We start from the raw sequence: 27978 nt of genomic DNA on the forward strand, positions 1-27978 counted from the left end.
AGAGTAAGTGGAGGGGTGTGTGGAGCTCCTGGGACACATTACAAAAAACCTACAGCTTCTCAGAGCACACATTCCAGGAGTTCTGGAAAACCTGCTTTTATTCAGATTCCTAGATATATAACTTAGATACCAAAAACACACAACAAAAGGGGAAACAGCTAACTTCTAATACAGCTTCTAGGTCTTGCTGATTGTGTGACCTTGGGCAGTTATATGACATGTCTGTGTTGTTTCTTTACCTGTCAATCAAAGCTAAGTGTAGGAGCTATCTCATGTTGGTTTCACTGAGTAACTTAGTAGGTGTAACACCCTCTACATGCACTAAGTAATACACAGGGTAGATATTTCATACAAGTTTGCTGATGTTGTCACCAACAATGTTATTATTCCCCATGATTATGACTGCCACCACCTCCACCACCAATACCGTCATTGTCTCTGTCCCCATTCTGTAACTGATGTGACAATGCAATGATGTAACAATTTCCATCATGATAACTCCCACCACAGACATAAGCATCATTACCAACAACACTAATACCAAAAAAATCACCATACCCACAACCACCATCACTAACATGAACCTCACTTTCTCAGCTCCCAGCATCAATTCCACTACAAACACTTTTTCATGGTCACCTCATGTCGTATCATCCTCTCTACCATTATCACCATAACAGTTACCATCCTCACAATCACTTTCACCAATAGTACTATCACTACATTCAATATCACCATCCCTCACCACACCATCAAAATCACTACTACCATGGCTCCACCAGCACACTAGCCCACCACTAGTTACCACAAATAATCTGATACACTGCAATAGTTGAAGAAAACATAATTTTAATAGTTATGGGAATATATCCACTCTCCCATATTTCATATTATAAATTCCCATGAGAAAGACCATCAAATTCAGGTACCATATGATAGTTACATTATATGCAATCCTGTATAGCAGGGTTGGAACACATTATGAGTGTATGAACAAACACACATGTACAACACACATATTTCAAAAATGCTTTCCTTCCTACCTCTGTGTATTGCTGAGTGACAAGCTCTGGAGTTGGGCCCAAGAACACATAGAAGTCCAGAATGCCCCCTGTGGTCCTGTATGTTAGGGCAGGCAGGGGCTGGAATGTCACATCTGGAAACACAAGAAAATGTCAACATGATGAAATCCTTCCTGTTGAGAATATTAACCTGGAATCCCCACCTTCTCTCTATTCAAATGTAACATACTGATAGCTGATATTCAGGAGTATATACATTCTAAAGCAATTTCAGAATCATTGGCATACAATAAGAGGACAAAGTTTCATCCTACCCATGGCATTGCTGTTCATCAGGAGGACTCCATGGGCATTGCCATCCTCCTCTAGACCCATGTAGTAAGGGTGGACACCATAGGAATTCTTCTTGTACTGAGAAGCATAGGGAAAAGGAGGTTAGGAGACTGTGTGCATTTGAAAGAAACTCAACAGAAACTTGATTGCTGCGTTGAGTCAAACTTCTGGTAAGAACAGCAGAGGAAAGGGGAACTTAAAAAGATCTGCATTAGCCTAGCAGTAGAAGTTGACAATCACGTGGAGTCTGGAAAAAAGAAGCACAAGACACCTAGCATGGATGGAGGAGACAGAACACAGACACCAACGCCCTGTCCTTACCCCCGGGGGCTCATCCCTGGAAAACATGCCCCACGTGTGCCAGTTCAAGTCTATCTTGAAGGTTGTGTGCTCAGTTTCCCCAAAGCCATAGATGTATGTGGAGGGTAGGCGGGTGGAGATGCGGATGAACATGTCATTGAAGGTGAAGCCAGGGAGCTGAGAGTCCCAGCTGCAGAAGGAAAAGGAACATTTGCAAAAGGAAATCAGCTTCCTAGTAGCTTCCAGCAGCTGCCTCTGTGAGGACAGCAGAGCCCTCCATTTTTCACAAACAATCAGAAATAGGGTCTCTCCCAAGCAAAATAAGCAAGGATACTGGCTAAAATCGTCATCACTGCTAATGTCCCAAGTCACCATTAAATCCCCTACACTGTATAACTGCTTCCCATTAGTGTTTTCCACATCCATGTCCAATTATTTTTGTCACCTTACCACTCCAAACTCACTGTGTCTTCTGCTCTTGACCCCTGATGCTCCACTTCCTACAGGTATCCAGGGCTGTGATATGAGCACCTCACACTCCTGCTCACATGCCTGCTCATCTCTCCTGAGAGCCTCCCTTGGAGCCTCCAGGGCTGTTCTTGTTCTAAGTACTACCTAACATCCCTCCTATGTCTCCCACATTCATACTCTTCGTCACATCAAGGGAATCTCACTATTGTAACTGATAAATTTCCTCTAGCTCATGACATATATCATTCTATTACTAATGTTCCTTTACCCAGAACTCCCTTCAGGACTTCTCCTAATCTCGGTTATATTTACCATCACCTCATCCTCAGAGACACAATCTCAGATCATGGTATCTAAGGCTGCAAATGATCTCATTTCCATGATGTTTCCAGCATAGCAGTTGTTATATCAAATTCTTCTTCATAGTATAATTTAACTTCATTTAATGGAAGAAATAGCACACCTGTCTATGACCACTATACAAGAAGATCTCCTCATATCCGGAAGGAATTCAGTAAATACTCATTCAATAATTCCCACACACCTGTAACTGCCTTAGTAATCATTCCCAGAGTACTAAAGATTTTCTCTAAGAACAGAAATCACTTCCTCATGTATGGTGGTTAGATGAGATATCCCCCATAGTCTCAAGTATTTAAATACTTTTCCCCTTTTGGGCACTATTTGGTAATATCGGGAGGTGCGCATTGGTGGAGGAAGTGTGTCATTTGGAACAGACTTTGGAGTTGAAAGGCTCACACACAGTTTGCTTTCTATTTCCTGTTTGAAGTTCAAAATGTGAGCTCTCAGCTGTTCCTGCTGCCCTGTCTGCTGCCTGCTTACACTTCACCATCATGGACTCCAACCCTCTGAAGGCATGAACACAAATAACTCGTCTATAAGTTGTCTTGGTTTGGGCTTTTTATCACAGCCATAAAAGGTAACTAATTCATCATGGATCTGAAAAGGGGCAGTCTGATGCTTTGAGCCAGGATGTCTTCAAGGACATTGAACCTGGTGAAGAATGTTTAGAAAAGCAGGAACTCCAAGTCAGACCAGGACCCACTTACATTACAGTGCCTGTACTCTTCCTGCGAATTTCAATCCCAAATGGATTCTCCTTGATGAGGACATCATAGAGACGGCCTTCAGGGGTGCTGGATGGAGCAGCAGGGATGTTCAGAGGCACTGGGACTTCATACCGACTGTGGTTGGGATCATAGATCTAGGCCAGAGAAAATCATTTAACGTAAAGACAAAAATATGGCATGTGCATTATGATGCTTTCCTAGCATGCTGACAGTGATCATAAATAACAATACTGCGAAACTAACAATATAATTGCATAACTATCAGTTCAATATAAATAACAATATAATTCAAAATAACTCGAGATGATGTTCAATTACCACTTCACAAAATATTAGAGGATTGAAACATCAAATCCTAACTGTACTGAATTGATAATCTATAATATGTAAATATGTCAAAACATGACATCAATAGTGTAAATATTCACAGTTAGCTGTCATTTCAAGGAGTGCTTTAGAATGAAATTGTACTCTAGACACAAATACCTCAGCATACTCTGAGCATGTTTCACAGAGTCCAGAGGCTGAATGTTTTCTCTTCTTTTACCTCACAATACAGGACTTAACCAACATACCAGAGAACAAGGTTCTATTAAATAGCTTGATCTGGGTCATGGCTCAGTATTACAGGCTCTAGAACATTTCTTCTTCCATTTCAACACTGCTATTAACATGAAAAGTTCATTCTGAAACTGGTATTTATAAACATATGATATACTTATTTTGTGTGTGAATGTATAAGTGTAAGATCTGAAACCTTTGAAATTTGGTGGAAAAAAACTAAATTTCTCTAATTAAAAACATCCCTTCTGAAAAACTGAATAAAGCTGAATAATTCAGGATCCATAAACCACTGTTGATCCAATAGTAAATACTAGGCATAGGAACTGAATAAGCCAAGGCTAAGGTCATGAAACACTTAGGAATTCATGGTAAATCAGAAACAAGAATTCAGCGCTCCTGGAGGATGTGAGCTAACACAAATTCTGCAGAAGGGCTTTGCTATTACAGGGAAGGAACAGTGAGATGGTTTCATGGAAGAAATACAGGCTGAATCTTAAAAGTTAAACAGCAATAAACCAACACAAAACTGACAGCAGGTGATTCTGGTAAAGAAACAATAAACAAAAGAACCAGAGTGTTAAAGTGGGATCAGAAAGACATGAGTATGATGGAAAGCACTACTGCATAGCTAACGGTTAGTGAGTGTGAGTGGAGGCTACACACCCAATCAACTCCATTCTCTTGAGGACACACACACACACACAAAAAACAACACATTAGAAGATGGAGAAGTCAAGTCCAGATTGAGCCCAGATTCTAAGGGTAGTCTAAGCAAAGCCACTCTGCCTTGATCACTGCCTTGTACTATTCCAATAGCATTTGAGTACTCACTATATATCAGCCTATGTGTAGGATTCCAATACTGCCACCATGAAAGACAAACCCTGTTTTATAGCAACTCACAGTCTAATAATGAATCAAACAAGAGAATAGCTAGTCCATCCCTAGTCCCTTTGGTTAATTAAACCAAGGAAGTAAAACAAATCACTTTCATGAGTATTTCAAAGTTGTCTCCTATTATTTTATTCAAAATCATACTCCTCCTTTTATATTGTCAATCACAAATCGACTCTATTTCCTAATCTTCATTATCATTACCTACCATACATACACATTTGCATGTTATGAACATGGCAGTCATTCCTTAGCCATATCCCTCTTTTAGTTGATTTTACTGACCAAGATGGTCTCAAGGTCTCAATCACATCCCCTGTTACCCATCTTCCTTCTTATCCCTCCACCAAACTCATCCATAACTGTCCAACCTTCCTAGTAGCCTCCTCTGCTCCCTCTCCATGTTTCATTCTCCCAAACATTTTCTTTAGACACAGTGATTCTCTCAAATTCAAAATTAGCAGAGGTTTCACTATTCTCCCAGTCATATAATTGCTCTCTTCATTAGAATGTTGTTCTAGACTATTTACTAAAAACACAAAACTGTTTTTATAATGTTGTAACACAAGGTTGCACAGAGTAATGGAACTGAAAAGGCCCTGTCCACACCTGATGGCACACACTGTGTTTACCTTGAACTGCAGCATTTCATTCTTGTGGTAGATGACTCGGAGCTGCAGCTGATTCACGGGTGTAGAGGGGAAGGCATTGCTATAAGTAGAAGCCTTCAAGGAGATGTCGGCTGTGGCCTCATTTGGGTGATTCTGAACATTGCCGACTGTGTACAGCTCATTGGCAATGTAGCAATAAGGGACCCCAGAAGAGCTGGATTCCTGAAAAGAATTTCAATATCCTAGATCAGCAGAGATCTGGAGTTATCAAATAGATAAGTCAGTTTATATGGGGAAAGCTATCACTTCAGTCACTCATGCCTGTAAGAAAGAAAGCATGGGTTTTAGTTCCAGGGCTCCAATCAGCACAGTAAACATCACATTCTTGAACTTCACACTTCTCAATCCAACTCAGACTCATCTGGAGCCTTTTCTTTCCATGGATTTTAATAAATCCAAGGGTACAGGACTGTACTAAAGACTTTGTAGGTTGTATTTCAAGGATTCCAGTTTCCAGGAACATCCTCAGCATGCTTACCTCCCAGATGCAGCCACGGGCAGTGCATTTGGCCTCAGTTGCACCATCCTCATCTGGGTAGCAGTCTATCTTCTCCAGATCCCTCACGTTGTCCCACTCAACTATGTATGCTTCTCCCAGCATGAGATGGATATCTGTGATAGTGGCCACCTGAAGGAATGAAGTTCATCCTCAGGACTAAGGATCTGAACCTTTCATTTTTGGAAATCCAGTGTAACTGGCATTTTTAGTCTACACTTGTGCCCCTCTTTTAACGATTTAAAGAGCACACTACAGTTTCCAAGGGTACAACTGTATACATGGGGTAAAAGACAGTTGCAAAAAGAAAATATCAGTACTCTCTCAAAACCTTACCTATTACATTGTAGAAAGAGATAGAAAACAACTGCTATAATCACATTTTTTTCATTCCTTCCCTGGACCACTTGACCCCTATTCATTTTCTCAGAAAGGCTTCTTCTCCTGTTAGCAAATTAAGCTATTTTTCTCATTCATAACCTCCCCATATCATGACCCCTTTGGTGTGGAATGCCTAGAGAACAGGACAATAGGAGTATTGTGGTACCAGCTTTCTCTAGAATCTTATACAAATTACTTCATTTATTTTTATTTGGGGGGACAGGATTTCTCTGTGTAGCCCTGTCTGTCTTAGAACTCTCTCTATAGATCAAGCTGGCCTCAAACTCACAGAGATCTGCTTCCCAAGAGCTACAGTTAAAGATATGGGCCACCACCACCTAGCCTACCTCAATTTTTTTTTATCTCAGGTTTATCTACTAAGGGTATGACTGAGGAGTAGGAAATATCATTATATAAACTTCCATTTCAAATGTCCTAAGCCAGGTGTGGAGTTACAGACTGATAATGTCAGACTTCTGAGCCCTTTGGCTGCCCTGTTCTGATAGCTCAACTTGGAGAGCATCACCAAGACAAATAAATGCTTTCTAGGAAAACAAGGCCCTTTCTGAACACATTGCCAGCTGTCTTCTTTGTATGAAATGTGCTCTTCTTTTTTTGGTATTTCAGATTCAAATAATACATTCTACCAATTAATATCTGAAATTTTCATGACTGTTGCATATTCATGGCCAGAAAAGTAAATTGAATTCACTTGCTGGGCCAGGGTTTCTTTCTTGCTAGAAGGGCCTGGCCCTTCAGCTTTCTCTCTACCTTCCTCTTTTTCCAACTCTCTTTTCTTTGCTTGATTTTTCCCTTTTTCATCTCTCCTAGAATAAGGGCATTGTCACTAGATCTAAGTAGCTACTTCCAGTCATTAGACAAGACAGATCTGAGTCCTGACAAAGTTCAACCTTGACCCAAATCCAACAAATTTTCAACTTTGAACATTCAATTACAGAAAGAAAAAAAAAACTCCAGTCTGTTTTCCATCTCAGACTTCTTGTCTTATAAAGCTGAGGAATCCCTGCCTTATTTTATGTGCATGGGTGTTTTGCTTGCATGCATGTCTGTGCATTATGTGTATGTCCACAGAATCCAGAAGTAGCATTGATTCCCCTGGAACTGGAGTTATAGACATTTATGAACCAACATGTGTGTACTGAGAATCAAACCTGGAACCTCTAAAAGAGCAGCCAGTAATATTAAATGCTGAACTATTTCTCGATCTCCACAAAATGAAAAAGCCGGTCTCAACTACTGCATTACATCAAATGAAATCAAAGCAAATGTTTTACAAATATTGGATTAGACACCTTCTTAATTTTTATATATATTTTCATGTATGTGAATTGCATCTCTCATTACCCTGATTCAAACAATAAAGAATTCTTTTGGTGATATGTTAAGTATCCTATTTTCTATTATGAGCAAAGCTTGTTTTCATATATGCATCCTTCAGATATCTTACACTTAGCAATAGTCACAACCAATCACACAAGTCTTCATTTGTAACTTTGTAATATATATATATATATATATATATATATATATATATATATATATATATATCCTCTTTATATATTGTCATGACAAAATGTCAAATATTAATACACCATTTAGTAGAAATCTCAGTTGACTAGGGAAAGGTGCCTTCCAATGATGAGGAACTAGGGGAATGGAATAGAAGTCATACAGAAGGTCTGGATGTCATTATTTCTGCCAGAATAGTACTTTCCAATCACCATTTGAGATAGTTAGCTGCCCCATCAACTTCTTTATAAAATATACCTTGCAAATGTATTTATTACAGAACAAATAATATGTATTACTGGAGTCCAACAAAGGATAGAAACATTAAATAAATAAAGCAATTTAAATGTTTTGATCACAGGACCCCTATCTCTAACTTCACCTTCAAGCACAAGCGATCAGTTTGCAGATCCTGTCCCTCAGATCCTGTCTCCACATCCAGTAAGAGAAAAGCAAACACTGAGAGTGAAGAAACCAGGGATGGAAAAACTGGAGTCATGGTGCCTCACACTATCTCTACATCTCTACCTTCCTCCTAATACTCTGACATCCCCACCAGGCATCAGATGTGCTCTGGTCCTTCAACTGCCCATGTAATTTTAGAAGTCATATCAAAATACGATGGGGGTTTGTGAAAGTCTCCCTCACAAAAGGAATTCTTACCTTCATGCTTGAATTATAAGTGATTTGAGGAGACATCTGACTAAGGACACCATTCTGTTTAACTCTAGCATTGGCAATTTCCTCTGTCCCAAAGATTTTAATTTCCTGGAATGCCAAGTTATTGGGATCCTTGTAGTTTGGACTTGAAATGGTCACATTCAAATGGTTCTGAAACACATCAAGCAAAATTATGAGCAAATAGTGAGTACCAGGATTCCTAGGCCCTCAAATACCCCACCCTAAACTACATCCTTGAACTTCATTAAAGGCCTATCAATTTCCTTTGCTGGTACATGCTAATAGGGTACAAATTTATTTTTACAATGACCATAGAGAGAATGGAGGAAACAGACTGATATTTTATAGAATTGTCTTTCACAACCCCACATGATTTTCTTTATTATTATTGATTCTTTCTAATAACATAGCTAATACAATTCTGAATCAAGTCATAAATAGCAGTGTATTCACCCACATAAATGCTGATATTTAAACAAATACAGCTAGATACACACAGAAAAACATATATAGTCATCTACAGACAAAATTTCATACAATATTCATAAAAATATGCACTCACTTGGGTGACAGAAAATTCACTGAATAGGTAAGTGTTCGTGGTCACAGTATCTGAAAGAAGAAAGAGATGTCAGTCTGGCCTGGTGACCACAGAAGACAAGCTTCACCTGCCTTTCCTTAAAAATGACTCTTCTTTCTTCTCTTGACTGAAGACACTTCACTAGATCTGTATATCACAATGCATTTATTCATTCATCTGTCAGCCACTTGGGCTGCTTATGGATCTTCACTGGTACAAATAATGCCACAGTGACTATGAGAGACCTGGTATCTCTGGGGCATACTGTTTTCATTTCTTTTGGATGGCACATACCCAGACATGGAATTTCTGTGCTATATGGTAGTTCGATTTTTTTTTTTTTTTTGGTTTTTCGAGACAGGGTTTCTCTGTGTAGCTTTGCACCTTTCCTGGGGCTCACTTGGTAGCCCAGGCTGGCCTCGAACTCACAGAGATCCACCTGACTCTGCCTCCCAAGTGCTGGGATTAAAGGCGTGCGCCACCACCGCCCGGCTCTGGTAGTTTGATTTTAAACATGTGAAGGTGTGTCTACACTGTTCTCCATAATGACTATGCAAATTTATTTTATGATTTGTTGCCTATGTTTTTGGTGTCATACTTAAAATCACAATACCATGCCCAGTATCAAAGAAGCTTCCCCTGTATTTCCTCCTAAGTAGTTGCTGTTGACTCTCTTGTCCTTATTTTCACAATAGCTAAGATGGGAAAACAACAACAACATCTATTTGCAGATGAATGAATAAAAGAATTACAGTGCATGAATTCAATGGAGTATTCTTTAATAATAAAGAAGAGGGAAGGCCTGCACTGTTAGAGCAGAGATGAATCTGGATCATATTCCACTAGGAGAAGTGAGTGAGACAGCAAAGAGAAACAATGTATGGTCTCTGTTCATACAGGAGATAAATGGCCCAAGTACAGTGGAAGGAACAGGAGAATTCAGAATCAGGTAGAAGGGTAAATGAGGAAAATCTGTTCAAGGACTATGAATCATGATACTAACAAGTTCTAGAGAGCCAAAGCTGCCATTAATGGTGATGGAAACATCAATTAATGTTATGGTAACCATTGCACAATGCCTGTATGTGTGCAGAGTCTGTTGGCCACACACTGGTCTTCTCCTTAATGCTACAATCATGAGAGTATCCTTTCTAGTCCTCACAAGGAAGTCTTCCTATGGGAACCTGTTTTCTAAGGTAGAGTTTGAGAATTCTTAGTGCAGTAAAGACAAAAGGAGGGAAAGAAAGAAGGAAACAAGAAAGGAGAGAGGGAGAGAGGGAGTGAAGGAAGGAACAAAGGGAGGGAGGGAAGCAGGGAGAGACATAAAGAAAGAGTGTGCAGAAGCACAGAAGATGCACATAATCAGGATTGTGTGCACTTGCTGCCTCGCTGACATGGGTGTGCCTTTCATATCATCAACAGTTTTCCCCCAAGGGCTAATGGAGAAGTAACTTATAATTAAAATGAATTACAGGAACAGTCTTGAAGATGTGTCCTTCAGGTGTCTTTTAACCATGAAGTAAGAGCCTGTTAGACATGACTCGCCAAGGAGAGAATTCAGAAAAAGAGAGAAAGAGAGACAGAGACTGAGTCAGAGAGATGTTCTCCCTCCTCCATCTGAGGTTCGTCTATCATGGCCTCTGACCACTACATGCAGAAACATGTGTTTTCTCTTGGGAGGATGCTCTAGGATGCCTGGTGAGATTTCACCAACAGCTGAATGGCCAGCATGGGTGAAGGGGCAGAGTCAGACATGCAGGTCTACAAGGGCCACACCCTCTCACCACACTCACCCTTTGACTGCCCATCATCCCAGAACAGCTCTCCTCTTGCCTCTTTGTTCTCATCCAGGGCAATGAGCAGACCAAGAGGGTTCTTCCGGCTGTGGGGAACAAGATTTACACAAGGCACAAATCCTTAGGGCTCAAAGGATTTCAGAAAATATTGCCACAATATTTCACATGTGTAAAGGATGGATGGGTAAAGGACTAGTCATTGATGACTTCTTCCCTTCAGAACAGGGCTAAGAATGCTAGAAGACACTGTCTCCAGGATCACTGTCACAAGAAAGAAATATCTCAAACCTCAGCAACATATGTCCAAACAGGAAGTCAGGGTGTGAGCATCAGAATCACTACATCAGCCACAGTAGGTGCTATGGCAGCACTGATATACAGAGTGCAGACTATGAGAATAGGATGGAGTCTTAGGCAGTGGTGCTGTGGCCAGGCCACTAAAGATACCATCCTGTAAGGACTATATCAGCTGCTGCCACTAGATACATTCTCTCTGCCAAGGAAATGTTTACTCAGAAACTCATAAAACAAGGTTGGTCAATATAATGGTAACTCTATATTGAGTGTCTTTGTTTTGGGTCATTTGTTTGTTTGGTTTTGAGACAAGCAGCTCAGACTAGCATAGAATTGGCTCCCTGACGCAGGCTGGCTGTGAATTCACCAACCTACTCCTTTGCCACTCAAGTACTAATTCTATTATATACTACTATCCCTTTCTGACTAATTTTACTTAATCTAATGTCTACTATCTTTTAAGAAAAACATAACACAGCAGCTTCATGTGTGTTCCTCATGTGCACCTCACTGGCCTCAGGTTTCATATTGTATTTGTTCCAGGTCAACCTTCCACTACCTGATCACACCCCACTATCAACAAAATAAGCTGATTTCCTTTATAGTTCATGGATTGAGCTGTCATTGCTAAAATGCTAATAAATATAAAGATAAATCCACACAACTCCTAAATCTTACCATTATAAGACTCATTCAATACACTTGCCAAGCAACAAACAGTGAAAAGTGACACAATAAAAGATATGAGAGTATAGAGTGACACTTCCAGAAATATGATAATAATTTGGAGGACCTGAACACTACAGTATATAATTTACACTACTATGTAAAACATTATTAGGCTTGCAAGGAAGTAAACAACACGCATAAGAGACAGAAACAACACAGGAATACAAATAGAGAGCTAAAACCCAAAGATGCCAGAAAGCCAGACTTTAAAGATACTGTGTCAATCAAAATAAGCCAGACAAGGAATGTCTTGATTTCATATTTTCTATTACTAATGAACACTGCAAATAAAGAAACAAAAATGTGAAGAATTGAAGAGGAATGATTGGAGCCTGAGATGGTTGATCCAATACTTCAATCCAATACAAAGGTTAAAGTATTGGAGGGTGGTAAAAAAAAAAAATGGGCAAAAACAACCAGTGGCTAGACATGATGAATGCATTACATATGGATGGGAGGAAATATATCAGTGATTCACTTCTATAATTGACGTGGGATAATAATGATAAATAATCAAGTAGAAAATAGAGGAGTGAAATGAACTAAGGGATAGGGGATGGTAAAGCACTTGACTAGCGTGTTTCACAGACTGGCCCAGCATAAAAGGCAATGAGAGAAGATGCCCAAATATTGTTAGTAAATTGGATACTTTTGTACAAAGACATGTTTGGGATATAGCTGATTCATATGCTTATTAAGACACTGCTTTATTTATTTATTTATTTATTTATTTATTTTGGTTTTTCGAGACAGGGTTTCTCTGTGCAGATTTGAGCCTTTCCTGGAACTCGCTTTGGAGACCAGGCTGGCCTCGAACTCACAGAGATCCACCTGGCTCTGCCTCCCGAGTGCTTGGACTAAAGGCGTGTGCCACCACTGCCCGGCTCTCACACTGCATAATTTAAAAATGTGTGGATTAAAGAGTTTCTTCCATGACTCACAGTGTCACACTACAGCTTCCATGACAACATTTTCCTCCCCCCCCTTTTTTTTTTGCTCCATTTTTCTCTTACTTCTATTAAATTTTATTTTGTTATATTCTGGAGCAGAGGAGGAAGATGGGTGGGATTGGGAGGCATGATGTGAAAGACATGAAGAATAAGTAAAAAGGAAGTTGAAAACACACTGGAACAGTAAGGACATGGACACACTAATGGAGGATTTCACACCAAGGACAGGGAAAAAGTAAATTTTTCATTTTTGCAAGAGAAATTGATATGGGTGTACAGAATAGGCTGAAGCTGAAAAGAAAGTAAAAAAACAAACTGGCTTCGGATTATACACCTTTTCATAAAGTCTGCAACTTGAATAATTAAAACAGTGAGGCATTTTAAATTCTTATGATCAGGAAAAAAAAGTAAAAGATATATATTCCTAATGAATCCTTGTCAGTTGTAAGTAAATATGCTATTACTTTCAGTAAAACTTTGGAACCAATATAGAACTCCTCAGTAGAAGTTAAGGCTACCATTTTGGAACAAAAAGTTACAAAGGGAAAGTGCTAACTAGACAGGTGAGTTTGTGCTCTTGAATCCCCTTTTGAATCACAACAGAGAAATGGTTCACAGGGGTGGGGGTAAAAGTGGGACACTAAAGTTTCAAAAGGACATACCAGGGATGCTAACCTAGAAATGGGAACTGGTGGGGCCGAGCAGCAAACATGGGATAGACAGTCAGGCCAGGACAGGAGGGGAACCAATGGACCAGAATTGAACTTTCTCAAGATGTGAGACTTTCAGAACTAAAATTGCAACAGCCCTGGGAAAAGCAGAAGGCTAACCGCCAAAGCTGTCGGTGTCCTGAAAACCACAAGGGTTTATTTACAGAGGAGCAGGGTAGAGGAACTCTCTAAGTCCACCAGGGTGTATTCTCAGTCCACCGTTTCTCAAGAAGAGGACAAGGAAAATCAAAAGGCAGAGTATGATGAGAGAGAGAGAGAGAGAGAGAGAGAGAGAGAGAGAGAGAGAGAGAGAGAGATGAAGTCAGCATCCTTCCTCAGCACATACCAACTGCTGCTTTAACACACTCTGGTCACAGATACAAACAAAATGCCCAGTTGTGAAAAGGGACAAATGTGTTCACATATAACAGAACAGATAAAGCAGAATGAAAACTGCTTTTGGCCTTGAGAGGCATGATTGATGTAAATGTGGTTTTCATCACAAAAGGATGAGCTCACAGTATTCAAAGCAGAGCCCTAGTCCCATCACTCACCTTAAGTGTGTGTTCAGGGCATGTTGTTGCCATGGCAAGATGTAACCTCCACGGATGTGAAGATTGATGTGTTCAAGAGGGGCTGGCAAGATCTTCCACTCTCCTGTTGAATTAATGTCTGCACCCTGTGGCAGGAGAAGAGATGATGAGGGAAAGAATGCACACCTCCCTGGACAGCCAGCAGGTCCTGAACAACCCGGTCACCACCATTCATCATAGGTCATTATCACACGTTGTTCCCCTCTGCTGTGTTAAAGCTTTAAGACCCTGTTAGAATCCCTGACCTTATGGAGAGTGGAGCTATGGGAGAGTTACAGCACCTGCCAGATGAGGTCTTCCTGTGGATCCAAACACTCTCACTGCATACACTGTTTCTAATTGGGGGGAGGGTACATTGGGCAATGTTGCCACTCCTTCTTAGTTCCTGAAACATTTCCCCAAGGGCAATACTAGGAAATGAGGCCAAAAAATGTAACATGGCCATTCAATACCACAAAAGGTGATTTCCCGAAGTGGCATGAAGCTTGTTAATCTACCATATCCTGACACTCTATATGCTACTACTTTCTGAATTGTACAAATAAAAAGAAAAACTCACCGTGTAATAGTCATACCAGTAGGCTTTAGGGAAATAGGCATTGACATTTCTGGCATTCTGGAATAAAATACAAAAAAAAAAAATTGTAAGCAGTGGACTCTGCTATCTAGGACACAGTGACCAGCAAACATTGGTGAGGAGTTGGAATAATTACAAAGCTAACAGAACTGAACAAATTTATTTCAACTATCTTATGGTATCCATGATGAAGATCCTCCTTTTCCGGCAACAGAAATTAGCTTGCCAAAAACAAGTGCTTTTACAAAGCCCCTAAGATCGTAATTCTTCAGAGGAAATCAAATACCACTGTATTATAGATGTATTCATCCACTCCCAAAATAAATGAATAGGCAATGTTGACCACAGAGCAGAAGAAAATTGTGCAGCCTCAAAAAGATGCAAGGAGTATTAATTACATTTTCATTTTATCAAAAGCCACATTACACACAGAGTAAATAAATTAATTGTTTTTTCCAGATTAAAGGCCATGTATAGAAAGAAAGGGAAAGCTAGCTGGTTTCAAAAGATGACATGAAGGGAGGGGGAAAATTGTAAAATTACATTATAATCTCAAAAATAAAAGAAATAATTAAAGGATGAAAGAAATAAAAAATACATATTGCTATAAACAGTTCTCCAGTTAATTTTAGTTAAGAATAACAGAAAATAAGAAATCTTTTCCTGCTCTTGACCCTGCAGACTTTACCTTAGCTCACAGAGAAATAATTACATCCTTAAACACATGACAAGGTTATTCCTTGAAATGTTAGGCTGACATCAAAAGTCTAAGAACACCGAAGGCATGGCACGTGGCTCAGAAGGAGCAAAGGAGACCAGTGCAAAGTAGGAGAGCTTGTCTCCTAATCCCTCTCACGCCAGCCTCTGTGTCACCCCAGTCACCAGCCCTGCAGTGGAATCCTGAATCCCTCCTGTCTCCATACTCACAGGCTCCAGCACAGGGCTGACCAGGAAGGCTGGACCCAGCAGGAATTGTCTGTCTATATTCCATGTCTCCCGGTCTGACAGAAACCTGGAAAAGGAAATGAAGGTGCCAATGTGACCCCAGTGGGGCCTCAGAGCAAGGCTTCAAAGAAGTCCTCAAGTTCAGACCCAAGTCAAAAATCCAGCTACATTCCATACCATTTTATATTTCACTAGACTGATAAGGATCACACAGACCCCCATTTCCTACATGCTGTATTATTAAAACCTCAGAAATGCATTATCTGCCATGACGCATCTTCTGTTTCCTCACCATGGCACATTACAATGCAATAATCTGCTGGTCCTTGTCATCTGTCCCTGGAATGCCCACTAAAGTTACAAGAAGATATTCTGGTCAGGGTTCAAATAACAAAATCCCTATGACAAATTGGGAAGTCTTCGTAGGGCCTTAAAAGAAAGAAATTGTGCTATGCTGGGAGCTTTCATTATAGAACTTCAGTAAGTATCTTATATCAAACACAAATGTTATGTATTTCACTGAACTAGAAGGAGTGATAGAGATATTCTCTGGAGAGCTCATACAAAAGGGACTTATCACCTCAATGTGGAAAAATTGTTGGGATCCACTTCCACCCTACATGATAAATAAACTGTCCATCATTCACCCTACATGATAAATAAACTGTCCATCATTCACCCTACATAATAAATAAACTGTCCATCATTCACCAGCATCCCGCTCGACACTCACTCATGGAGAAGAGGCCGCACAACTGTGCTGCCCTCTGTGTGGGCCTTGTACATCAAGGTGTAGAGATATGGCAGCAGGGTGTATCTGGTCTCTAGCACACTTCTGGAAATATTCTCAAAGGTTTCATCCCAGGACACAGGGTCTTGTCTCTAAAGCAACAAAAGAAAAGTGTTCAAAGTCCTCCAGAGACAATTAAGGAGTTAAAAAGTTCACTAAAGGCCCATTTGAACTAAATATCGAAATCTAACAAACCGTAAAGTTTAGAAATGAATAGGACTCCTAGAATATTCTTAACTCACTGGTAAAGATGACTAAAATTCTACCAGAAAAGAACATTTGTAAGACATTCTTCATGAGATATACTATAAAACAGTCTAAGCAAAAAGTCATCAAAGTACTACTGAAGACTAGACTTTACAGGAAAAGGATTAATGATTTGATGGTGTCCCAGGGAAAACAGGCAGCAGGATTGAAATCAAAAACTGAGGAAGCATTTCCAGTGACATAATATAGGTGAGGAAGCTGACATCCTACCCTGGTTCCAATGGTGTTGTGGTTCCTGGAGAAGGGGTAAAATGCACCCAGCTGCATCCAGCGCACACACATCTCATACTCAGCATCTTGAAAGAACCCACAGATGTCTGACCCGGTCTGAAACAACAAAGAACAAAGTGAGCTCTGGGAGCTCTCTGAGAGATGAGGCCACCTTCCTAGGGAGGAGGAGCATGCAAGGACACTTACATAGGAGATGCCAAAGAGACTGAACTCCATCATGCCTGCAAGGAGAGATGCAGCAGGGTCAGGACAGGCACTCATTCTCTGCCTGCTCCTCCCCCTTCACCAAGGACCCTACTCCCCTCTCCACCCACAGCCAGCAGAGCCCCTGGGCACAACCACACACCAATGATGGATTTCCCCAGCTGGTCCCAGGCAGCTGTGTTGTCCCCCAGCCAGTGTCCTGCCCAGCGTCCAGAAGAGGGGAATGTGGAGCGGGTGATGACGACCCCTCTCTCTCCTGTCACCTCCTGCACAGCTCTGGTGGGGAAACAAGGAGGAAAATTACAGGCAGGAAAGGGGAAGGAAATCAACAGAGCTTCCTCCCCAGAGCCCTTGCTCTTAGGACATCATGACAAAATATATCTTGTGTGACTAGAAAGAATATAGAAATGACCCTATAGAGGAGGTCTGGTTGGTTAATGGCGGTAATAATGGAGGTGAGGCCTTTGCACAGATGTTTCAAAGTATCTCACCATGTGACAATTTATTGGTTTCTCCCCAAATAGTAAGCAGTCACAGGATTAGGCTACTTATTTGCCCATACTTGATATTCTATATTAGGGGATTATTTTTCTGTTGGCTCCAATTGTGAGTATGCCTAGCTACTTCAACAAAACACCAACTGACTATCCAACATGAGTAGCCAAAGAAAAACCAACACCTAAAGAGACAACTCACTTCCAACACAAACAGGCGAGCTTTCTAGCCCTCGGTTACCCTTTTCCTCTTGCCACCAATGATACTAAGGTACTGCCTACACTGCACAATGACTTTCAGGGTGCCTGTGGGTACAGTCAAGAGGACTCCTGATTGCCTCACACAGCTGGCTCCATGATTAAGGAGAGATTGCTTAATAAATAAGAATTGTTGCACAGTTATTACAATTACATTATACAGACCCCTGGGGATGGGAAAATGAATGGAAAAGTAGAGGAGCTACAACACCTATCACAGAGGTAGAGGAAGTAGAAGGAGAGGAAGTATGAGGAGAGGGTCACTCACTCATAGGTGGGTCTGGTCTGGGACCACCCATAAAGGCTGTGCACATCATAATGCCGAAACCGGGAGCCATCTGGAAGAATCTGCTCACTCTCCATGCACAGCGTCTTGCTGCTCAGGCCCCTGTCCCTGGCTTCCAAATCTGAGGGAAGATTTAAGACAGTGAAAAACAGTTCTGATTTTTCTCATTCATGACCTCCTATTAATGGATTTAACTCCACAACTTAAGATTAATTTGATATCTCTCCCCAACCTAGGGTCAAGTCAGTACAGTGCTCTGAGCTGAGATACAAGGAGCCTGCATATGATTTCCATTGCTGGTTCACTTAAAAAGGTAAAGGAGGCAACAGAATCCCGGGTTTTCATTCACTGACAGCAGAGCAGGCATTGGCTAGGACTGCTAACACTATTTATCATTCTTAACTCACTTCAATGAAGCTTATATTACTTTCTGCCTCTCTATGTATGCTCTACTCTAGAAAACTGACACTAGGAAAACTGTGTGATCTTTGAAATACATTATACACCAAGGAAAATAAAATTGGTGGAACTAAGGCATAAACACAAATAGAACCTTAAAGTCAACTGGCTCCATGATAATGGGAAGTAACTTTTTCCAATCATTGGTTACAAAGAAAATGCATGTGGGTGCATTCTCATAAAACTGGATAGCTAAGACATTTTACTTGAGAAGCCTTCAGAGACATTAATACTGTTGAGATTCATCTAGACGAATTTGAGAAATTTGCCTAATGTCTCCTGGATCTTACACACAGAGAATTGGGTAAAGGGCTTTCCTATTCCTTGTCTCCAGTCCCATTAAACCACAGCAACTATGAGAACCTACCATTGATGACCAGGTAACCCCTGCTGGATAGACAGGGAGGGTTAATTATTTATACTACAGGAGCACAGTAGCACTTCCTTATATAGAAATGAATCTGCTTGTACACATTTTGACTGGCTCAGCATTCATTTCCTAAAATGTGCTAGCTAGAGAGGGGAAAGGTTGATTGGAGGAATGTTAATCCTCTGCATTCCCAGCCTGCCTGCCTCTGAATAAAGTACAATGGATTTTCAGTTCCTGTCTCCTCAATGGCATTTGGAAACAGGCAACATTTACTCCAGCATTCAGTTCTGCCTCCAGACAGTGCTGCACAGGAGGAGCAGGCCCAAATTCCTTACGTGGCATGTAGGGTGGACGGTTCAGAGTAGCATCACTGCAGCCTGAAGGAACTGCCCCATTCACAAAGCTGGAAGGTTCATTCATATCCTACAAATGTCAGAAACATTATTTCTATTTAAATGTAATCAGAGCCTATAAATTCAGAGTTAAGAAAATAGCAAGAAAAAAGCATTAAACATCCAGTTATCTCTGGACATCTGCACAGGGAAGATCTTCAACTGCTGGGGAATCAGGCTATAAAGATCAAATGATCTCTATAGGGAAAGTTCTTTTGGCGGACCAAGGTCCAAGAGATTTCTGATAATAACATTGGAGGTCTTAGAGAAGGAGTTTCATGTAAAGACCAGGTGTGGAGAGGATGAAAGCTGTTCCACACCTGATAGAAGGAGTACACTGTGGCATCTCCAAAGACTGGGATGGATATTACTCGATTAATATGTTAAGACACACACAGGTAGATGGGCTGTAGAGATCTCTCAGTTCTTAAGAGCACTTGTTGCTATTGCTGGGCTCCCAGATCCACATGGTGGCTCACAACCATCTGTAACTCCAGTTCCAGATCTGACCCCTTCTTCTGACCTTCATGAGCACCAGACATACACATCATGTACATACATATATTACATATAGACAAAATACTACGTACAAAGTGTGCATGCATACATATAGACAAAACATTCATACAAATGAAATAAATGGTAAATATTTTTAAAAATTAAGGCACAGGAAGATGCACAAATATGCACTCGTGCGCGCACACACACAACACTCCTATCCTCTATCCAAGTAAACTGACATGCACACACTTACAATCCATAGGCCATCAAACTTCAAGCTCTTCTCTGGTGCCTCTGGGTTCGTGTAGAGTTCTTGAATTTCCTTTTTCCACCACGTGGCAGTTGAATCACGGAAAAAGTCTGGGAAGGCCACATAAGCTCGGTATTGCTGTTAAATAATGATACTTAGTTATTTGTCATAAATGATTATATTAAGCAGCAGACATGCATCTAATATGAACATGGCTCATGCAAAGTCTTATATGACATGGTGGTAGATGATGATAATATAAACCAAGTATATAGCAGATGTTTGGATAAGCATTGTCTTAGAAAAGCATGTGAAACATAGATAAGAAAGCACAAAACACCGCCTATTATGAATTAGAAAAACATCCAATGTATTTCTTCTTCTTTTCCACAGGAGTGGGAGTGGTCATATACTGCACTCACTAACTCATGCTGTGGATCCCCTCTCCTGATCGCCCCATAATTTCTTGAGGACTATGAGGCAAGGTAGAAGTCATGTGAGCCTTAGCTGAAAGGTCAGACTTTAGGTGAAGGGTATCAGGTTGGATAAAATCGTTCAGGGAACATTCACACTGGGAATGAGGTTGGATTCGATTGCATGTTTCTGATCTTGGACTAACTAGTATGGCTCTCTGTTTGCTGTGATTGTAAAATTAGAGGACACTTTCAGCGATGTGTAATATGAAGTGGGGGGACTTGGGGTGGGGGGAGCTTCCACTTTAGTTTCACTTCCTTTTCCCCCAAATCATAAAAACATTGCCTACATCTTACTTGAAAAGTACATCCAATCTATTGCTCCTTGACTACATTTTATACTTTTTAAGAGCAAAGATCTTGTCTTGTATTTTCAAGTTGATCTTTATATTCTCTTCTGTGTTTAACATAATTGAAGAAAATAATAGATAAATAATAATCCGTACTCTCTGTCTACTTGTGAATTTCTACCACTCAGCAAGAGCAAATATCCATAAAGTCTCTATACTTCTCCCTGTTATTTATTGTGGGACATTTTAGTCCTTGCTGTGTCTCAACAAAAGGCCTCCTTTATGTTCTTCATAGAGCTGAATGTATCAGGAGCTAAATAGTGAGGTGTTAAGAAATAACAGCAAGACTTGGCTGGGACACTATATGGTGCTTACACCACATAGTAGCAATGAGGCAAAAGCAAAAAGGGGAGACACAAGAAAATGTAAATCAGACAGGATTTATATCTTCAAAGCTAGAAAGACTGTAATCATAAGGAATGCAATAAAAAAAAGTCAAACACCACATAGAAAGGCTACACACCCTATCAAAAAGCAATATCCAAAGAAACAACAGGTACCTTAATTCACCGAAAAAATATCATTCTTAGAGTTATCATCTAGTTGAACATCCATGGGACTTTGGATTCAGACAGGTTTGGGTTTCAAATGACAGTTGTGCCATGATAAGCATGGACATCTCACCTAACTATTTTTTGTTTTAAATCTCAATAACAACAATACTGATATCCAAGTGGGAAGTAAGACACGAATTAGAAACAAAATGAGTATATAAGATTATCCGGAAACAAATGGCAGGAAGGACACAGGTTCTAAGTTTGTTTTCATGCCGTGTCCACTGGCAGGTATGGGTATTTCTTGTTTCTTGACTTAATCAACATCCACGAGGGACATTTACCTCCAGTTGACTGTCCCAGTCTAGATCAGGGTCCACAACAATATCAGGGTAATCAGGCCAGACCTGTGGGCAGAAAAATGATCAAATAAGATTCTACAAATTGCTTAATTGTTATCAATAATCAATAAATATTGATTATAAAATGAATGGCAGAAACTCGGAGACAATAACAAAGAGTAAAAACCACACCCACAGACACACTAACAAGGTGCCTGACCCAGGGTGAGTCTTGCTGGATCAACACAAAGCTCATACCTTTCCCCAGACAATGTCTCCATTATTAGGATATCTGATGAAGACATTGTTCTCCAAACCCCGGGTGAAGGCAGGATAGGGCTGTGTCTCATTGCCAGAAATGGCTGGATCCTGCAATCAGAGCACAAGGCAGGTGAAAGTTAAGACTGAGGATTACAAAGAAGGTGGGTGGGAATAGGGAAGTCCCCAGTTGTAATTTCACTGTAGAGTTCCCTGACTCCCAGAAATACATTTATATTAATTACACTTTTATTTCTCTCCTGAAACAGGGGAGGACAGACACTCTAAGACAATCTCCATCAAGCCCATCCGTTGTCCCAAGCACAGCCTACACATTCACACAAACTAACCAGGATAAGGATGACCCGCATCCCATTGCCCTTCATGCGATTGATCAGGTCTGGAAACCCAGAGAACTTGGGGCTGAGGGTGAAGTCCAGCTGCCTCTCCATGTAGTCAATGTCTGAGTACTGCACGTCCTGTGGATGGTATAAGAAAGTGTGGCTGCTGGTTGGAAAGTTCAGACTCTAGCAGTTACCACAGCCTGTGTCTGGTAATTTTATCCACTATGTATGCCATATCATACATAGCTTTAGATCTTTGGATATTCAGATTTTAAATATTTCACTCAGAAACAAAAAAAAATTATTTCAACATCAACAAAAAATGTAAGATCAGTATCAATGCTGATCTGTAAAACATGTTATAAAAAATAACTTAAAACACTATGTAAAAAATAAATAATAATACTACAGGAAAAAATGTTTTGGTTTTTTTCTAAGTGTATCCTGAGATTAGTGCTGGTTATTCATAGAAAATAATGTCAAATATTCACAGTGTATATAATACAATCATAGGTCTACTATAAAAGAACCAAAACAAAAACTGTCCTCACTGTGGAGGACCCAGTGTTGGAGATGATCAAATGCAGAGCTCTCACTGAGATGTTGTATTACAACAGTGGTTTTCAACCTTCCTGATGCTGAGAAACTTTAATACAGCTCCTCATGATGTGGTGAGCCCCAACCCAACCATAAAATTATTTTTGTTGCTACTTCATAACTGTAATTTTGTTACTCTCATGGATTATAATGTAAATATCTGTGTTTTCCCATGGTCTTAGATATGAATGGGCCATTTGACTCCACTCAAAAAGGTTGAGCACCACTTAGTTACAGGAAGTGATTTGCACTAATATAACACAGAACAATACATACAAAACAAACACAAAGGGTCACAAAATGATTTATGGTTATTGGACCTCTGGTTTTGAAGTGAATGTACTGATTCTGTATGTGATCCACTACAAACTCAATACAGGATTCCAGGATGGAGCCTGTGTGAGGCTCAGAGCTCAGGGAGCACTGTGGTGTGCCAGGTCCAGAAAAGTAATCTTCATATGGGATGGATTCTTCATATGGCATTCACTGAGTTAGGGTTCTTTTTCCTTAATTAAGTAGGAGTATTGGAGTGGGGTTTAACTATCATGTCACTTAAACAGCATAATTAAATATCTTGAAGTCAGTCAAGAAGCAGAGGAAAGCCTGGGACAGGAGAGAGGAGGCATGAACCAGTCTAAGGTCCTCTTTGCTTTGCCACCACTGTTATGAGGGTAATGGTCTCCCCTGAATCACTGTGGATAGTCTAGGCTCAGTGTGACATGACATGAGAAAACACAGTGTGTCATTTTAAACCACACTTAAATCTGACAAACAAATCCCCAATAGATATACGTACATAGGGGATCTGCTTAGCCACCATATCATCATACAAGCTGGAGATCTCAGCATCATTCTCATATCCATAGCGACACAGCTGGAATCCCAGGGACCAGTAAGGTACCATCACAGGCCGACCAATCAACTGGAAAACAGACAGAAAGTGTTAGAATGTTACAGGAGAAGCTAGATGGAAACTGGATATGAAGTCAGAATATTTTACTAAATTTATCACCAAATTCAAACCCATAGAGGAAGTAGAGAGGTGTGTAGAGCTCCTGGGACACACTACAGAAAACCTACAGCTTCTCAGAGCACACTTTACACAATTTCTGGAAAACCTATTTTTATTAAGATTCCTAGATATATAATTTAGATACTAAAAATGCACAAGTAAAAGGGAAAGAGCTAATTTAGAATACAGTCTCTAGGTCTTGCTCATTGTATGACCTTGGGTAGCAATATGACATTTCTGTGCTTGTTTCTTTACCTGTCAATCAAAGCTAAGAGCAGGAGCAATCTCATATTGGTTTCACTGAGTAACTTAGTATGTATGACACCCTCTCACATGGATTAAGTAATATACGCAGTAGCTATTTCATACATGTTTTGATGTCATAACCAACAATGCTATTAACCCAGTGAACATGACTCCCAACACCACCACAAATACAGTCATTGTCTCTGTCACCACACTGTAACCACTATGACAATGTAATGATGTAATACATTCTATCATGTTAACTCCCATTGCCACCACAGACATAAGCATCATACAAACACCACTACTTACCAAAACTACCATACCTACCCCCACCATCACTAACATGAACCTTCTCTCTCAACTCCCAACATCAACTCCACTACAATCACTTTCATGGTCACCTCATGCCCTTTCATCCTCTCTACCATTATCACATTAAGAGTCACCATCCTCACAATCACTCTCACCAATAAATAGTACTACCACTGCGATCAATACCATCATCTCAAAATCACTACTCCTCTAGCTCTACCACCACATCAGTCCCACCACTAGTTACAATAAAGAATCTGATACACTGCAATAAGTAGAGAAAACATAATTATAATAGTTCTAGAAATATATTCACTCTCCCATATTCCATATTTTAAATTCCCCTAAAAGACCATCATATTCAGGTACCACATAACAGTTACATTATATGACAATTCTGTATAGCAGGGTTGGAACAAGTTATGAGGGTATGTACACACACATGTATATACAACACACATATTTCAAAAATGCTTTCTTTCCTACCTCTGTGTATTGCTGAGTGACCAGCTCTGGAGTTGGGCCCAAGAACACAAAGAAGTCCAGAATGCCCCCTGTGGTCCTGTATGTTAGGGCAGGCAGGGGCTGGAATGTCACATCTGGAAACACAAGAAAATGTCATCATGATGAAATCCTTCCTGTTGATAATTTTAACCTGGAATCCCCATCTTCTTTCTATTCAATTGTAACACACTGACAGCAGAAATTCTGAAGTAGGTGCATATAGAATTGTACAACTTAAATGAAAGCTCTCACTACTTGCATTGCTAATAAAAGTTGAGTAATTATATATAATTAGAATATACATAAAGGGTCAATGAAAGGAAAAACCAATCCATAAAGTCTATAATTTTTTCTATAGTGACAGCCAAGTCAAATATATTCTAAAGCAATTTCAGAATCATTGGCACACAATAAGAGGACAGAGGTTCGTCCTACCCATGGCATTGCTGTTCATCAGGAGGACTCCATGGGCATTGCCATCCTCCTCTAGCCCCATGTAGTAAGGGTGGACACCATAGGAATTCTTCTTGTACTGAGAGGCATAGGGAAACGGAAGTTAGGAGAGTGTGTGCCTGGGAAAGAAACTCAACAGAAACTTGATTGCTTCATTGAGTCAATCTTCTTCTGGTAAGAATAGCAGAGGAAAGGGGAACTCAAAAAGATTTCCATCCACCTAGTCATAGAAGGTGACAAACATGTGGAGTCTGGAAAAAACATCACAAAGCACCCAGCATGGATGGAGGAGACAGAACACAGACACCAATGCCCTGTCCTTACCCCTGGGGGCTCGTCCCTGGAAAACATGCCCCATGTGTGCCAGTTCAAGTCTATCTTGAAGGTTGTGTGCTCAGTCTCCCCAAAGCCATAGATGTATGTGGAGGGCAGGCGGGTGGAGATGCGGATGAACATGTCATTGAAGGTGAAGCCCAGGAGCTGAGAGTCCCAGCTGCAGAAGGAAAAGGAACATTTGCAAAAGGAAATCAGCTTCCTAGCAGCTTCCAGCAGCTGCCTTTGTGAGGACAACAGAGCCCTCCATTTTCCCACACCATCTGTACCTGAGTCTCTCTCAAACAAAACAAGCAAGTCTCATTCACTAAAATAACCACAGTCAGCCCTGCTACAGGCCACAGTGATGGTAAGTCTTCTCTTCCACTGTATCACTGCTTCCCTTTAGTGTTGTCCACAGTCACATGTCCAATCACGTTTATCACCTTACCATTCCAGACTCACTGTGTCTTCTGCTCTTGACCCCTGATGTTCCACTTCCTACAGGTATCCAGGGCTGTGATATGAGCACCGCACACCCCCTCACTCTTCTGCTCAAGTGCCTGCTCACTTCTCCTGACAGCATCTGAGGACCCTTCAGGGCTGTTCCCATTCTAAATCCCACCTAACACCCCTGCTTTGTCTCCCACATTTATCTGAGCAGTTACCTCAGAGTAATCTCTCTATTGAAACTGATAAATTTCCTCTGGCTCATGACTTACATCATTCTATTACAAATGTTCCTTTACACAGAACTCCCTGTGGGACTTCTCCTAATCTCATTTCCATTTCAAACATCACCTTATCCTCAGAAACACAAATCGGATCATGGTATCTAAGTCTGCAAATAATCTGATTTCCTTGATTTTTCCAGCATAGCAGTTGTTGCTATATCAAATTTTTCTTCATAGTATAATTTAAACTTTGTTTAATGGGAAATATAGCACACTGTCCATGACCACAGTACCAGAATATCACCTAATATACAGAAGGAATTCAGTAAATACTCGTTCAATAATTTCTACATACCTGTAACTGCCTTAGTAATCACTCTCACAGTATTAAAGATTTCCTCTAAGAACAGAAATCACTTCCTCATATGTTATGGTTGGATGAGACATCCCCATAGTCCCAGGTATATAAATACTTTTCCCCTTTTAGGCACTATTTGGTAATATTGGGAGGTGCAGCCTTGGTGGAGGAAGTATGTCACTGGGGACAGGCTTTGGAGTTCAAAGGCTCACACTATTCCCAGTTTGCTTTCTGTTAGCAGTTCAAAATGTGAGCTCTCCACTTGAAAAGAAACCCAAGCATAGCACTGCTATAAATAGCAGGGACCTATGAGCAAAACCCACAGCTTATTTGGTTATTTGTTTAATGTCTATCTTTGCAGACTGTAGAATTTTCGGAGAGTAGAGACCCTCCCTGCCTCACCTCCCCCATACCTGTGTAGTACCTATTATAATACATCTCAGTAAATACCTGTGACATAGATACTCTTCTTAGAAATTCAATTCTGAATTTTGGGGAGTGCTGGATTCTCCCTTTTCCCCTTTATTTCAGATGAAGGAGGAGAAACCCGATGTACATTATAATGACTTAATTTTATTAAATCTAAACATTACTAGTGAAAAAAATGTGAGCTCTCAGCTGTTTCTGCTGCCTTGTCTGCATTCACTTCACCATCATGGACTCCAACCCTCTGAAGACTCTTCTATAAGTAGCCTTGGCCATGGCTTTTTTAGTACAGCCATAGAAGGTAACTAATATATCATGGGTCTGAACTGGGACAATCTGTTGCTTTGAGCAAGAACATCTTCAAGAATGATGGACCTGGTGAAGAATGTTTAGAAAAGCAGGAACTCAGAGTCAGACGGGACCCACTTACATTACAGTGCCTGTACTCTTCCTGCGAATTTCAATTCCAAATGGATTCTCTTTGATGAGGACATCATAGAGACGGCCTTCAGGGGTGCTGGATGGGGCAGCAGGGATGTTCAGAGGCACTGGGACTTCATACCGACTGTGGTTGGGATCAAAGATCTAGGCCAGAGAAAATCATTTAATGTAAAGACAAAAATATGGCATGTGCATTATGATGCTTTCCTAGCATGCTGACAGTGTTCATATTAATAACATTGCACAATTAATATAATTGCATAAATAACA

At 40.4% G+C, this 27978-nt stretch overlaps 1 protein-coding gene across 1 annotated transcript in view; it reads right to left on the bottom strand.

Moving 5' to 3' along the window:
• Positions 1-27978, bottom strand: part of LOC114684453 — a 157905-nt gene that overhangs the window by 50801 nt on the left and 79126 nt on the right. Inside the window, 27 exon segments of the mRNA XM_037203622.1 lie at positions 1044-1156; positions 1337-1433; positions 1677-1845; positions 3197-3351; positions 5308-5508; positions 5825-5974; positions 8417-8584; positions 8997-9046; positions 10808-10896; positions 14048-14172; positions 14646-14702; positions 15591-15675; positions 16342-16490; positions 16876-16992; positions 17083-17117; positions 17243-17376; positions 18121-18259; positions 19303-19390; positions 20114-20248; positions 21772-21834; positions 22027-22137; positions 22377-22505; positions 23764-23889; positions 25027-25139; positions 25480-25576; positions 25822-25990; positions 27698-27852. Of these exon segments, the coding sequence (XP_037059517.1) occupies positions 1044-1156; positions 1337-1433; positions 1677-1845; positions 3197-3351; positions 5308-5508; positions 5825-5974; positions 8417-8584; positions 8997-9046; positions 10808-10896; positions 14048-14172; positions 14646-14702; positions 15591-15675; positions 16342-16490; positions 16876-16992; positions 17083-17117; positions 17243-17376; positions 18121-18259; positions 19303-19390; positions 20114-20248; positions 21772-21834; positions 22027-22137; positions 22377-22505; positions 23764-23889; positions 25027-25139; positions 25480-25576; positions 25822-25990; positions 27698-27852 (3219 nt within the window).

The sequence above is a fragment of the Peromyscus leucopus genome, chromosome 3 (assembly GCF_004664715.2).
Source record: "Peromyscus leucopus breed LL Stock chromosome 3, UCI_PerLeu_2.1, whole genome shotgun sequence".
Classification (NCBI taxonomy): domain Eukaryota; kingdom Metazoa; phylum Chordata; class Mammalia; order Rodentia; family Cricetidae; genus Peromyscus; species Peromyscus leucopus.